This window comes from Bactrocera dorsalis, chromosome 1 (assembly GCF_023373825.1).
Source record: "Bactrocera dorsalis isolate Fly_Bdor chromosome 1, ASM2337382v1, whole genome shotgun sequence".
NCBI classification, from domain to species: Eukaryota; Metazoa; Arthropoda; class Insecta; order Diptera; family Tephritidae; genus Bactrocera; species Bactrocera dorsalis.
The window spans coordinates 13,271,613-13,284,895 of record NC_064303.1 but is presented as its reverse complement, the minus strand read 5'-3'; the positions used below and the strand labels follow the sequence as shown (position 1 = coordinate 13,284,895).

At 41.9% G+C, this 13,283-nt stretch overlaps 1 protein-coding gene across 2 annotated transcripts in view; it reads right to left on the bottom strand.

Moving 5' to 3' along the window:
- Positions 1-239: 239 nt before the first annotated feature.
- Positions 240-13,283, bottom strand: part of LOC105233403 (sushi, von Willebrand factor type A, EGF and pentraxin domain-containing protein 1) — a 108,825-nt gene continuing 95,781 nt past the window's right edge. The window contains exons 8-15 of one of the 2 annotated variants that reach the window (XM_049446649.1): positions 6,499-11,062; positions 6,200-6,412; positions 5,965-6,127; positions 4,672-4,797; positions 4,396-4,488; positions 1,948-3,341; positions 1,095-1,205; positions 240-1,029 (exon numbers count right to left, since the gene is read on the bottom strand). In XM_049446649.1, the coding sequence (XP_049302606.1) occupies positions 998-1,029; positions 1,095-1,205; positions 1,948-3,341; positions 4,396-4,488; positions 4,672-4,797; positions 5,965-6,127; positions 6,200-6,412; positions 6,499-11,062 (6,696 nt within the window). In that variant the 3' untranslated portion in view covers positions 240-997. The remainder of the gene's footprint in view (positions 1,030-1,094; positions 1,206-1,947; positions 3,342-4,395; positions 4,489-4,671; positions 4,798-5,964; positions 6,128-6,199; positions 6,413-6,498; positions 11,063-13,283) is intronic. The other variant, XM_049446650.1, reaches the window with a different exon arrangement.

Below are 13,283 nucleotides of genomic sequence, written 5' to 3'. Positions count from 1 at the left end.
TTACGATTCGTTACAAGCGCCAAATAAGTCAGGAATACTTAATTAATTACTTTTTTTTTCTAAGTATAATTACAAAATTAAGCGAAATGTTTGGGCGCCATTTTTTAAATTGTATTTCTTTTCGCTAAAGTATAGACTAAATGTAGCAATATGCTTAACAACTAATTACAATTAATTATTGCTGCACAATAGTTTAATTTATTGTTTTTTTTTTGTTTTTGTTATTTAATTATTGTTATTTTCGCTTTTACTATAGAAAATTTGAGCAGCTTTCAAAGCTTCACATTAAATATTGTAATCTGTTTGTATGTTTGTGTGAGCACGTGTGTGTGAGTGTGCGCACACGTCCATGTGTGCGTTGTGTTGCGTTATGCTTAATTACAAACAAAAACTTGAATTAACTTTAATTATAGTATAACATTTGTGCAAATTGAGTAAACGTGTAGCATGCATTTAGGCGCGCGTATCAAAGTGCTTCGTTAAGAAATGCTTTAGTGTGCGTTTTGTATACAAAAAGAAACAATAATAATTACAAATTTAAACAACTTCAATTACAACAATTCAATATAAAGCTTTTTTAATATTTATTTTTGTTTTTGTTTTTTTTTTCTTCTTCTTAATTTCAATGTAAAAATTGCGCACTCTGTGTATATGTATGTATGTGTGTAGTGAGTATTTCGAGTTATGCCAAATTTTCGCTATTTAAAGGCAGTGTTTTTTTTCTTACTTTTCCACTTTAATTTTTCATACCCATTTCTGTTGTTGCCAATTTGCTTGCTGCGCTTCGCTACTAAATCGTACGAGTCTAAGCTAAAATCTATTCGCATTTAAATACAATGTATCAGCGTCGTTAAATTTGCCATGTGACGCTGATTCGTTAGTTTTATGACCACAATTCTTTATTGCTGCCCATTGTTGGACGGCACTACTAAGCATGTGCACTTGTATGTGTGTATGTGTGTTTGCGTATGTGTTTCGAGTTCGGCGCGCTTTGCGCTTATTGTACTTCGCTGTCACTGTCGCTCTTCTCTGGAAAACAAGGAGAGTGAATTGCACATAAATTGAGATTTTTGAATTGAGTTAACGGTTTATACCTTTCTTGCCAGTGTACGCGTGTCGTTTCAGTCGATCGTATAAGTCTTCTTTAGTTCCATACAGCGAAGCATTCGACCTCGCCAATGTACTCATTTTACCGCCATGCAGACCTGTAGTTTAGAGGAGAGCAATAAAAGAAGAAATGGAAGTGAGAATTTTCGAAAATATTGAGGAAAAGCAGCACAATTTGACAGTGTAACATAGCATAACATATGGTAATATAACATAACTTAACGTAGCGTAACTTAACGTAACATAACTTAACGTAACTTACCGTAACGTAACGTAACTTAACATAACATAACTTAACGTAACTTACCGTAACGTTACTTAACATAACATAACTTAATATAACTTACCGTAACGTAACTTAACATAACATAACTTAATGTAACTTACCGTAACGTAACGTAACATACCGTAACATAACATAACTTAACGTAGCCTAACTTGACGTAACTTACCCTAACATAAAATAACGAAACATAACATAATCTAAGGTAACATAACACAACATAACGTAACGTACCATAATCTAACATATCGTAATTTAACATAACCTAACGTAGCCTAACTCAACGTAACTTAACACAACATAACGTAACACAACTTAACGTAAAATAACATAAAAGAACACAACTTAACGTAACATAACTTAAAACAACACAACTTATTGCAAGAAAACTTAACATAACCACATTATTTCATCCAAGAAAACATAACTGCACGTAACTTAGTGTAACGTAACGTTATATACTTAAGAAAGTCTCCAACGTTTCCCTCTGGTTACCACAAACTTAATAGCAAAAATAATAGGCTCATCAGATTATAGAATTTGCTAAAACTACTCACCACCGCCATCCTTGATGTACGCCTCGTTGTAGAAGTTCGGCATCTCCCAGCCGTCCTCCTCGTCATCGTAGTAATGCGCATAAGTGCTGTGATGTGACGGCGCAATGGATTCCGCATAAGGCGTATGCGCACCATAGTAGAAGTTCACCTGCGAACCGGTTTGATCGATAGCCGGTGTGAGCATTTTCTTCGGATCGCGACGTTTGGTCGAACGTACACAGATCATCCAAATCAAGAGCACAATGACGATGATAAAGATAACGGCACCCGCAATACCACCGGCAATATAAGCAAACTCAGAGCGTTCCGCACAGTGTGGACCGGTGAAAGAGCCGATGCAACGACATGATGGTGTACCCTTGAGATCCTTAACACAAGTGCCGGAATTCTCGCAGAAGCCATCACACATGTCTGTGCACTCCATGCCAGTGCCATTGAAGCCAGGTTTGCACTCGCACTCGAAGTCCGACGTTTCAGGCACCAATATGCAATAAGCATTGGGGTCACAATGTGGACGACCCTCGGCAATATGTTCGCATGGATTGGTACACTCCGACTTGGCGGTGGCGCCCGTAATCTTCGTGCTGTGATTGGGTGGACACTGTATGCACGATGTTTGCTGTGAATCCGGCTGATAGTAGCCCTTGCGGCATTCCACACACATATTGAGTGTACCGTTGAGATAGGTGCCGGGCGAGCAGACAGGCAGTGTGCATTCCTCCACAGAATTGGCGCCCACTTTCGGTGTTGTACGACCAAGTGGACAATTGACGCATGACGGTTGTACACCCTGTGTGCGATACGTGCCACGTGGACATGGCTCACAACGGCCATCGATGCCAAGCTGTTGACCAGAACTGCATTCATCGCGACATTCCTTGCGTGAGGTGGCCTCACTGGAGCGTGTGGTCTGACCGAGTCCACAAAGCTCACAGCTGAATGAACCTTCGTTGGGCTGGTAGAAGCCATGACCGCAAGAGCGACACAAGCCAGTGTCCGAGTCAAAGTATTTACCAGCTGGACAACGTTCCTTACAATCGGCTGCCGAACGTGCGCCGGGTCCAGCTGTAACACCTGGTCGACCAGCAATGACTGGACATTTGCTGCATTGCAATTGACCTGCCTCCGATTGATAAGTGCCGCGTTCACAGGCAACACAAGTCTTATTCGCCGTATCGTAATAGGTGCCAATGGCACATGGCACACAGTCGGGTATCATAACCACCTGTCCAACAGGGCAGGCATACTCCGAACCTAATTCCAGCGAAGCTGGATCGGGTACGGTGTTGGGTAGAATGTCTTGCACGGCGAATTGGTCATCTTCGAGTATAAGTTTCTCCAAGAGATTCTTTACGGTCGAACGTTCACCTGTGCTCGAATGGATAACCGGATCGCTGTGAATAAGAAGTTATAAGAATTATTAGTTAGGTTCAACGAAGCGGCTTAAGGTTATGTGTTAAGCTAAGCGTTATTGGGTGGCAGTGAGCACAATTTGTGAGGATGGGATTAGCAAAAGTTTGATGTAGGTCATGCTAGTGATTTGCAAGGATATATTATGCTATGATTTGTTATGTTACGGTTTGTCCTATCCATAGCATGATAGGTTATGTTATGTTAAGTCACATTATGATTTAGTAGGCTATTCTATGTTAGGTAATATTATGCGATGTAAAGTCGAGTCACGTTATGATTTGATATACTATTTTATGTTAGGTAACGTTATGTTATGACATGACAAGTTATGTTGTATCATGTGACTTTATGTTGTGTTACTATATGGCCAGTTATTTTATGCTATGCTATGATATGTCTGTCACATTATGTTATGTCAAGGTGACGTTGTGTTATGTTATGTGGTATTAGATTAAGTTATTTTACGCAGGTTATGTTATTTTATGTTATGTTAAGTTACGTTATGTTACGTTACGTCAAGATACGTTATGTTATGTTATGTTTTTTACGTAAATTTAGTAAAGTTGTAAAGTTAAGTCTATGTTATGTTCTGTTATGTCAGACTATGTTATGTTACGTTACGTTATGTTACGTAAGTATACGTTACGTTAAGTAGCGTTACATCATGTTACGTTACGTTACGTTAATTATGTTACGTCAAGTTATGTTACGTTAAGTTATGTTCTGTTATTATTCTACAAGATTACGATATGTTATGTCACATAATGTTATGTTATCCTCCTATGTTTCGTGCAATGTCATGTTAAGTAAAATTTTCGAGCTAAAGTTACTGTTAGCATTGATGGGGAAGCTTAAATCGCTATAAAAGCTTTCGCAAGCAACAACAAAACTTAAAATCACCAAGCCACAAGCCACCAATAAAAAAATTAACGGTAAATTGCTTAAAATATGTGAGTGAAGCGCTTTCGCCCGGCGATATTAGCGTGCTAAAGTGCGCAAATTGAAGCAGAAATTCGACAATGAGCATAAACATACTTCACTGCTGGGAAGAGTATCTCCAGCATGTACGTATCGCCGCCGGCTTGTTGGCGTCCTTGACGACTGCGCGTCTCCACCTCATCGTTTTCGCTATAAATCAGTGATTAATTGTGTTAAATTCGATTAAAAACGTACACATAGAAAATTCACACATACACACACACACATTTTAATGTACATGCAGACACTTAAAGTGGTTACTCTTACAAACATATAGACATTAAGTACACACTCAATTCTCTCGCCACATTTTCAATTTATGGTTGTACTTACTTGAGCACTGGAATCTCTGCTTCCATGACGTAGACACCGCCATCCTTGACTTGGCGACTAACGCGTTGACTTTGGGCCGCACGGTAGTGATCGCATTTCACATCAATCTTGATATCCTTGCATTCGCTGGGAAGATGAGAGAAGAAAAAATATTTTTTATAAAGGTTTGAAGTGAGCTTTTCGGTCCAAGCAATAATTCCCGACTAATTCCCGAATTAGTTGTTATCTAAATGTTTTTTCAGAATCTCAAAGAATTATAATAACCATCGATCTTATATCTCTTTCCCAGAAAACACGAGATCTTTAGATCCAGATGTAGGTGACAACCTGATCTTCAAACTAATTTCTAAAAAAGTTTCACCTTCAGACGACCAGGAGATAAAGATCTCTAGATCGATAGGCGACAACTCGTCCTTTAAAATATACTAATTTCTAAAAATTCACTTTTGACCACAAAGAGACTTACTTGATCTAAGAATTTTAGTTCGGTTTCTCATTTTACGTATAACATCTTCTCTAAGAGAATATTTCAATAGGCTCTCTGACTTTTTTAAAGCTTCAAAGCACTGAATAGGCTTCAGAGCTGCGACTTCGGCCAAGATTTCATACGAAAGACGCTTTTGGAGACTCCCAGGCTTGTCGCAGTCATGTGAGCTTCCTTTCCCTTTAAAAATCTGGGCGAGTTTTTAAGGCATTTGCTGTACAATCGCTCGAAGCATTCAGTCTCGAAAATTTCTTTACTTTGATACTTGATCTTCATAAAGATACTACATTACTGATTAGATCTTACGACATAGATCATAAAGATACTACAATACTGATAGATCTTAGGACTTTAGTCCAGTCTCTACTTCCGTCTCTGTAGTTCCATCTAAAGGGAGTTCCAACTTTTTTGAACCTACACAGCTCTTTAATTTCCCTTTGAATCACAGTATTGAAAGAACTTGCTCTAAGCTTGCCTACCGTGATTATACGAGTATTTAGGTAGCAGAAAAATATAATCAAGGACGTTGCTCAAAACTTGGTATTGTCTAGCGAGACTCGATTTCAAAAATCTCTTGATCTAACCTGCCTTAGATTAGTTTTTGAGCAACCGAAGGGACTTGACTTTGGACCGATAACATCTTTTACTACTTCGAACCCAATAGAGGTCGGCTATTTCATCAGAAATTACGCTAAACTGATTTTAATTAACATTTCCGGCTATACTTAACGATCACTAAGACCTAATATCCCGACCGACTTCACATGGAAAAATATATATACATACTTGTATATAAAATAAGAACTCACCGTGTACCCTCCACAGAGTATGAGCAGAAGTTCCAGTCACGATTGAGCGCATTCACTGAGTTCGTCACCTTTTGACGCAGCACACCTTGGCCAGCCTTGTTGCAGAGCACATCCGAGGGGAAGAGCATCTTAATGCGGAAGACACGTTGTGCAGGTTTGGAAGCTGTAGAGACAAATAATATTTATGAAAGATTAATCTCATATCCAACAACAAGAACAGCTATTAAAAACTCACGTGAACATGATGGGTAAATCAGAGGCATCGATGGTTCACGTGTTGGACGCCAGAAGCCTTCAGCGCCACAAGTATAGAAGTCAGGCACGGCCTCCGAAAAGCGTAAGCCAGGATTACAAGAGATCTCGCAAACCTTAAATTGACCGCCTGCGCCCCAATCTTTGCATACTTGCACACCGCCAACTGGATCGGCTAGAGGTGGACAGAATTCAGCTGCAAATAAAGACAAATTACGGTTAGTATCAATTTAAAGTCACATTCTTATGTATATCTTTCTCTGCCTTTGCTTAAATACTCACTCAGCAAAGCAACCTTGAAGCTGCATGTTGCCGTATTGCCTGCTGCATCCGAAGCTATATAGGTTATGTCATAGGAGCCCCAAAGCAGTGTGGTACCCGGACGATGACCGTTACGCTCAATAATCTTAGTTACGCCAATGTTGTCGCTGAAATGAGGTTCATCCCAATTTACGACCGCGGAGCCATTCTTAGCAATAACCCACAAATCGCCTGGACAATGTTCCACAGTTGGTGGCTCCTTATCGACAACCAATTGTTGGCAGTTCGGTCCTTGATAACCGTTAGGGCATTTACGTTGACCACACATTGAAGGCACTGTACGTTCGACGCCACCCGCTGTGACCTCATAACCGGCCCAGTTTAGTACCAGACCATGATAGAGCACAGGCTCTGAGCGGCAATCACGCACTTGTTTCTGTATTTCGGAAGTAATGTCCAAAGCACGTCCCCAAACTTGCGCCTTAGTAATTGTACCCTGGAAACCGGACTCGGCATATGAAGCTGAATGTCTTGTATCATCGGGTTGTGGACGTCCAAGTACGGCCCATGCGTATTCTGGCAGGGTACGACCGCCACCATATTCCATTTTGCTAGCAATAAGACCCTCCGTAATCAATTGCAGTTGACCGCTTACACCGTCCCAGAGTATGGCTACATGATGCCATTGTCCGTCATTAACTGAAGTGTATTCACCGAAGGAGAGGAAAGCGTCGGGCAGATCTTCGAAGATGGAAACCTGCACACCACTTGAATGGGCTTGCAAGAGCAAACGGCGATGGTTGGCGATGTGCGGTGATTGCACGCCATACAGCGTGAAGAAGATGCCAGTATCGTCCTTTTGCGCGAATTGTACCCACATTGCGATAGTTAGACTGTTGGTCTCGCCAGTGTAGAAAGGTACCACTTGCGCGGCGGTGGAGCGTAACGGATCGCTGAAGTATAAATCGTAGTCCACTTGTATGGTCTTGCGACAGTCATCGCCGGTCATATTGAAGGCGCACTGACAGTAGAAACCATTCGTCAGATCGATGCAAGTAGCGCCAGGTGGACACGAGTTGTCCCTACAGTCGACAATATCATCCTCGCAGTTTTTACCCGTATAACCAGGTGGACAGGCGCAAGAGTAGCCACTGCCGTAATCAATGCAGGTGGCGCCATTCTGGCAAACATTTGCGTCACAAGCGTCGAACTCGTATTGACAGCCAATACCGGAGAAATCAGCAGGGCATGTACAGTTCAGTCCAGAGCCATAATCTTGACACTTGCCGCCATGCATGCATGGGTTGCCGATACAACGTTCAGGCGCGGTCTCACAATTCTTGCCATCCGTGCCACTCGGGCACACGCAGAAGTAGTCCTGGAATAAGTCAATGCAGTTGGCGTCATTCTGGCATGGCGACTGACCACCACACGATGTAATCTGACGTTCGCAACGCACGCCGCGCCAACCCTCCAAACAAGTACACTCAAAGCCAGCAACACGATCGCGACACTGGCCGCCATTCAAGCAAGGACTGGCCTCGCAATCATCAATGTCTGTCTCACAGAATGCGCCTGTGAAGCCTTCACGGCAGACACATTCAAATTTATTGTCCAGATCTAGACAACGTTCAGTACCCACAGGATTGCATGGATCACTCAAGCACTCATCGATTTCCGCTTCACAACTGAGACCAACAAAACCTGGACGGCACTTACAGGTAAAACCATCCAATTGATCCACACAGGTAGCGCCATTCTGACAGGGGCTCGATTCGCAATCATCAATAGTATGCTGGCAATTCTTGCCGGTATAACCAGGCTCACAGGTACAGCTATAACCGTTCACTAAGTCCACGCAGACGCCATCATTGGCGCACGGTTCATCAGCGCAATCATCAATATTAATATCACAAGCATCGCCGCTCCAACCCGGATGACAGACACACTCGTGATCGAAGAGTCGATCAACGCAGGTGCCATGCTTGCACGGCTCCGATAAGCACAAGTCGATCTTTTCCTCACAACGTTTACCGGTGAAGCCAGGTGCGCAACCACATTGGAAGTCATTCACCAGATCAGTGCAGTTCGCGCCCAACAGGCACGGATTCTCAGCGCAGTCATCAATATTTTGTTCGCAATGTATACCCTCCCAGCCAGGCAAGCAATCACATTTGTAGCGACCCTGTTGTAAAGCCAAGCAGCTTGCGCCATTCGCGCACGGATTGCCATTAGCCGTGCAAGGATCGATAGTCACGTCACAATCGGCGCCAGTATAACCGCTGCGACACAAGCAGGTGTAGTTCTTAAAGCCAGGTTCATTCTTGCACATAGCACGTGCCGGACATGTATCGTTGCTGCAATCGCTCGCTTCCTCCTGGCAATTGATACCCGAGTAACCGGGTGAACACTCGCAGCGATAACCTTGTGGCAGATCAGTACAAGAGCCGCCATTGTAACAAGGCTGTGAAGCGCATTCATCAATATCAATCTCACAGCGTCTGCCGGAGAAACCAGCCGGACAGAAGCACTGTACACCGTGACCCATGGGCACACAGAGACCACCATGCATACAAGCGCCCTCACCGCACACCACCGGTTTACACTCTTCACGTCCTTTAGCGCCTGGACCTTCGGTGCGCATATTCGTGGGACATTCATGGCAAGTTTGTGCGCCAATCGCGCTCTGATAGTAGTTGACTGGGCAGGGTGAGCACGGTGCTAGGCCAGTGTAAGAGTAGAAGCCTGATGGGCACTTTTGACGACACAGATCCTTTGTGGAAGCGGCCGGTTGGAAAGTGAAAGTGTTTTGCGCGCATGCAGTGCAATCCTTGAAGCCACCAGTTGGTGGATCACTAGTGTATGAGTTACGTGGACATTCCAAACAAGGTACCAGCCCCGTTGGCGAGTACGTGCCGTAACCGCAGACGGGTACACAATCAGCTAGCGCCTTTGAACCTTCCTCTTTCGTGTAAGTGCCGGCCGGACAACGTAGACAAGTGCCCTGACGATCGCGGTTCTGATAGTAGCCACGTGGACAATTGGTACACACACTTTGACCGGTTATGACATAAGTACCAGCGGGACAGTGCAGACAACGCGGCACATCACTCGTATCCATATTCAGCACTTCGCCAATACTACAGGTGAAGCCACGTGAAATGTTACTCTTGAGCGCGCGCAGCGGTGGGCATTGATTACCGATGTTGGAGATATTTAGCAGCGAGTCGATGACTGCGCTGGCGTAAGGCACACTCAAGTCGAATATCAAGTTGAGCGTGGAGCCGCAAAGCTCGTACAATTGTGGTTGTCTAACGGCAGGCAAGATCGAGAGTATAAAGTCCATCTTTACGACGTTTTCCTCCAACAAGCTGGGTACCGACTTCACGAAAGACACATTCATATTTACATTGACAGCCGAGCAGCGCTGCGACAGTAGACGATTCAAACCAGCATAGTGTTGTGATAGCATATCTTGATATTGATTGAGACACGCCTGCGCAACAGCACCGTTAGCGCGATAGGTGACAGTGGCGGTAACTTGGTAATCAGCTTGTTCGGTATTTTCCGAAACGCAGTCGGGCACAACCGAAGTGGGCTTCCACAAACGCGATGTCTCGCAAGAGAAGGACTTCAAGGGTTCGCCGTCAGTAAAACGGAAGCCAGGTTTACAGGTCGCTATGCACTCTATGCCACGATCGCCAGTTAAACAATTGATAGCACCATTCGCTGGTGGTTGTAGCTCCCAGTCCACGCACGGTGAGGCCTGCACCGACACTTGAAAGTGACAAAAAGCGCGATTGTTGTACTTGTCAGTGGCTGTAACGGTAACATTCTCATAGCCACCGATGGGTATGATAGAGCTTTCGGGGGTATAAGTTACACGCACATCGCCAGACTCATCAGATGTCTTAATACGTTTACGCGTGTCGTTGAAGTTCACGTTGTAGCTATCTTGACGTTCCACCAATTCGATGACGTAACTTTGTGGACATTGCAGCAGCGGTGGCGTGACGTCGGGTACGGTGATGTTGATCTCGCAGATAGCCACATTACCATCATAATCGAAAGCGACGTATTTCACCACTGTATCCTTGAACACATAAGAGGGTGTCTTGAAGTTTTGTGGCTTGACCTCGAGACGCGCAATAGAGCCGGAGTTGTCGACGGCAGAGGGTTCGGTGAAGTTGACCGGCAGCACCGCGCCATTCTCATCACGTCGCACTATGATCGGTTGTTGTGGGCAGTTCTGGAAGATTGGTGGTTCATTGTCCACACATGGTGAGTAACCGTAATCATAACCTAGTAGTGGTTCCTTCTTGGGCTCTTCGCAACCCATCAGCTCGAATTTCAAGCATGCATTATCCATGTAGCTGACGATACCCAAAATAACGAAACGTGCCTGCACATATTTTGGTAGCGTAATCATCGCCAATTCACCATAGTTGCCGGGATCGCGCATAGTCAAATTGAAATTGGGGAAATAGACCACATAATTCTCATTCTCAGCTTGTTTGTAGAAGAAACGTATCTCGGTGGGACGTCCTACAATATCATTGGTAACCACACCCTTAACCAAAATCGCCTTCACACGATGTATCTGACCCAAATCAACGCACTGATAGAGAAAAAGAGAAGAAAAAGTAAAGAAAACGGAACTGAGAAAAAGAGACTGAGAAGAAACAGCACGAGTACAACGCTGGGAGAGGAGAAGGAAAAAACTGAACAAGAAAAAAAAAAAAAACAGAGAGAAAGAAAAGAAAAGTAAGAACGAAGAAAAACGCTGGAGAAGGCTGAACTGAGAAAAAAAACTTGGCAGAAAACAGGTGTGTGGGGGAAAGAAAAAGAGAAACCTGAAAAAAAGAAAGGAAAAGGAAAGAGAAATAAAGAAAAGAAAGAAAAGAAGAAGAAAAGAGAGGAAAAAGAAAAAAGCAAAAAGAAAAGAAGAAAAGAGAAAAACTGAAAAGAAAGAAGAGAGAAAGAGAGACAAAAAAGGAACGAGGAAAAGTAAAAAGAGGAGAGAAGGAAAGAGAAAAGAAGAGAAAGAAAAAAAGAGAGGAGAAGAAGAAGAGAGAATAAGAAAAGAAGCAAAACTGAAAGAAGAGAGAGAAGGGGGGGGAAGAAAAAAGATGAACTGAAAAAGAGAAACCTGAAAAAAGAGGAAGAAGCTGAAATAAGAGAGAAAAGAAAACGCTGAAAAAAAAAAAGGAGAAAGATAGAGAAGGAAAAGAATGAGAAAAAGAGAGAAGGGAACACGCTGAGAGAGAAAAAGAAACAAAGAAGAAGGAACAAAAACTGAAGAAGAAAAGGAGAAAGAAAAAAAAAAGATAGAGAGAAAGACTGAAAGGAGAAAAAGCTGAGAATGACGAAAGACAAAACTGAAAAAAAAGAGGAAAGAGAGAGAAAAAAAGAGAAGAGAGAGAAAAACTGAAGGAAAAAAAAAAATAAGGAAAAAGAAAAGAAAAAAAGACTGAAGAAGAAGAATCTGAGAAAAAAAAAGAAAGAAGAATAGAAAAAAAGAAGAAACGAAAAAGGAGAAGGAAAAAGAAAAGAAAAAAGACCGAAAAACTGAAAAAGGAAGGAGAAATAGAAAGAAAAGAAGGGAGAGAAGAAGGGAAGGAAGAACTGAGAAGGGAAGAAAAAAAAGTGGAAAAATAGGGAGAAACTGAAGAAAAAGAGCTGAGAAAAAAGTAAGAAAAAGGAGAAGAAGAGAAGAAAAAAAAAAGGGTGAAGAAATTGAACTGGAAAAAAAGAAGGAGAAAAGGGGAAAAAAGAAAAACTGAGAGAGCAAGAGAGAAAAGAGAAAAAAAAAAAGAACCGCTGAAAAGAAGAGAAGAAACGAGAAAAAGAAAAGAAAGAAAAAGAAGAGGAGAAAAAGAGGAAAGAAAATGAAAAAGGAGGAGAAGAAGGAAGAGAAAGGGAGAGGAAAAAAGAGGGAAAAGAAGAAAAAGGAAATGAAGAAAAAGGAAAAAAAGAAAAAGAAAAGAGAGAGAAGAGAAAAGAAAAAACTGAAACTGAAAAGGAAAAGGAAGGAGAAAAAACCGCTGAGACAAAAAGACAAAGTAAAAGAAGAAAACGAAAGGTAAAACAAACACAAGAAGAGGGAAAGAGAGGAGGAGAAAGAAACGCTGGAATGAAGGGAAAAAGAAGCTGAAAAGAAAAGAATGAAAGAAGAAAGAGAAAAAAAAGGAAAAAGAAGAGAGAAAATGCTGAAAGAAAAAAGAGAGAGAAAAAGAAAGAAAGAATAAAACAGAACTGAAAAAAAAGCTGGAAGAAAAAAAAGAAAAAAGAAAAGAGAAAGAAAGTGACAAAAAGAAAGGAAGGAAAAGAGAAGATGAAAGAAGAGAAAAGAAGATGAGAAGAGGAGGAGAAGAGAAAAAAAGAGAGGGAGAAGGAAAAAGAGAAAACAGAAAAGAGCTGAAAAAAAAGAAAAGAAGGATGAAAGACTGAGAGAGAAAAAAAAGAAGAAAACGAGGAAAGTGAAAAAAAGAAAGAAAAAAGAAAAGAAAGTGGATGGAAAAAAGAAAGAAGAAAAAGAAGAAGAAAATATAGAGGAAGCTGAAGAGAAAGAAGAAAAAAAAGAGAGGAGTGTTAAGAAGAGAAAAGAAGAGAGAAAGAAAAGGAAGAAAAAAAGAAGAAAGACAGAAAAAAGCTGCGAGAACTGAGGTAAAAATAAACTGAGAAAGAAAAAACAAAAAGAAAAAAAAAGAAGAAAGATGAGAAAGGAAAGAAAGAATGAAGAGAAAAAGACAGGAGAAAAAAGAAAAGAGAAAAAGAAGAAAGGAAAGGAGAAAGAAAGCAAAAAA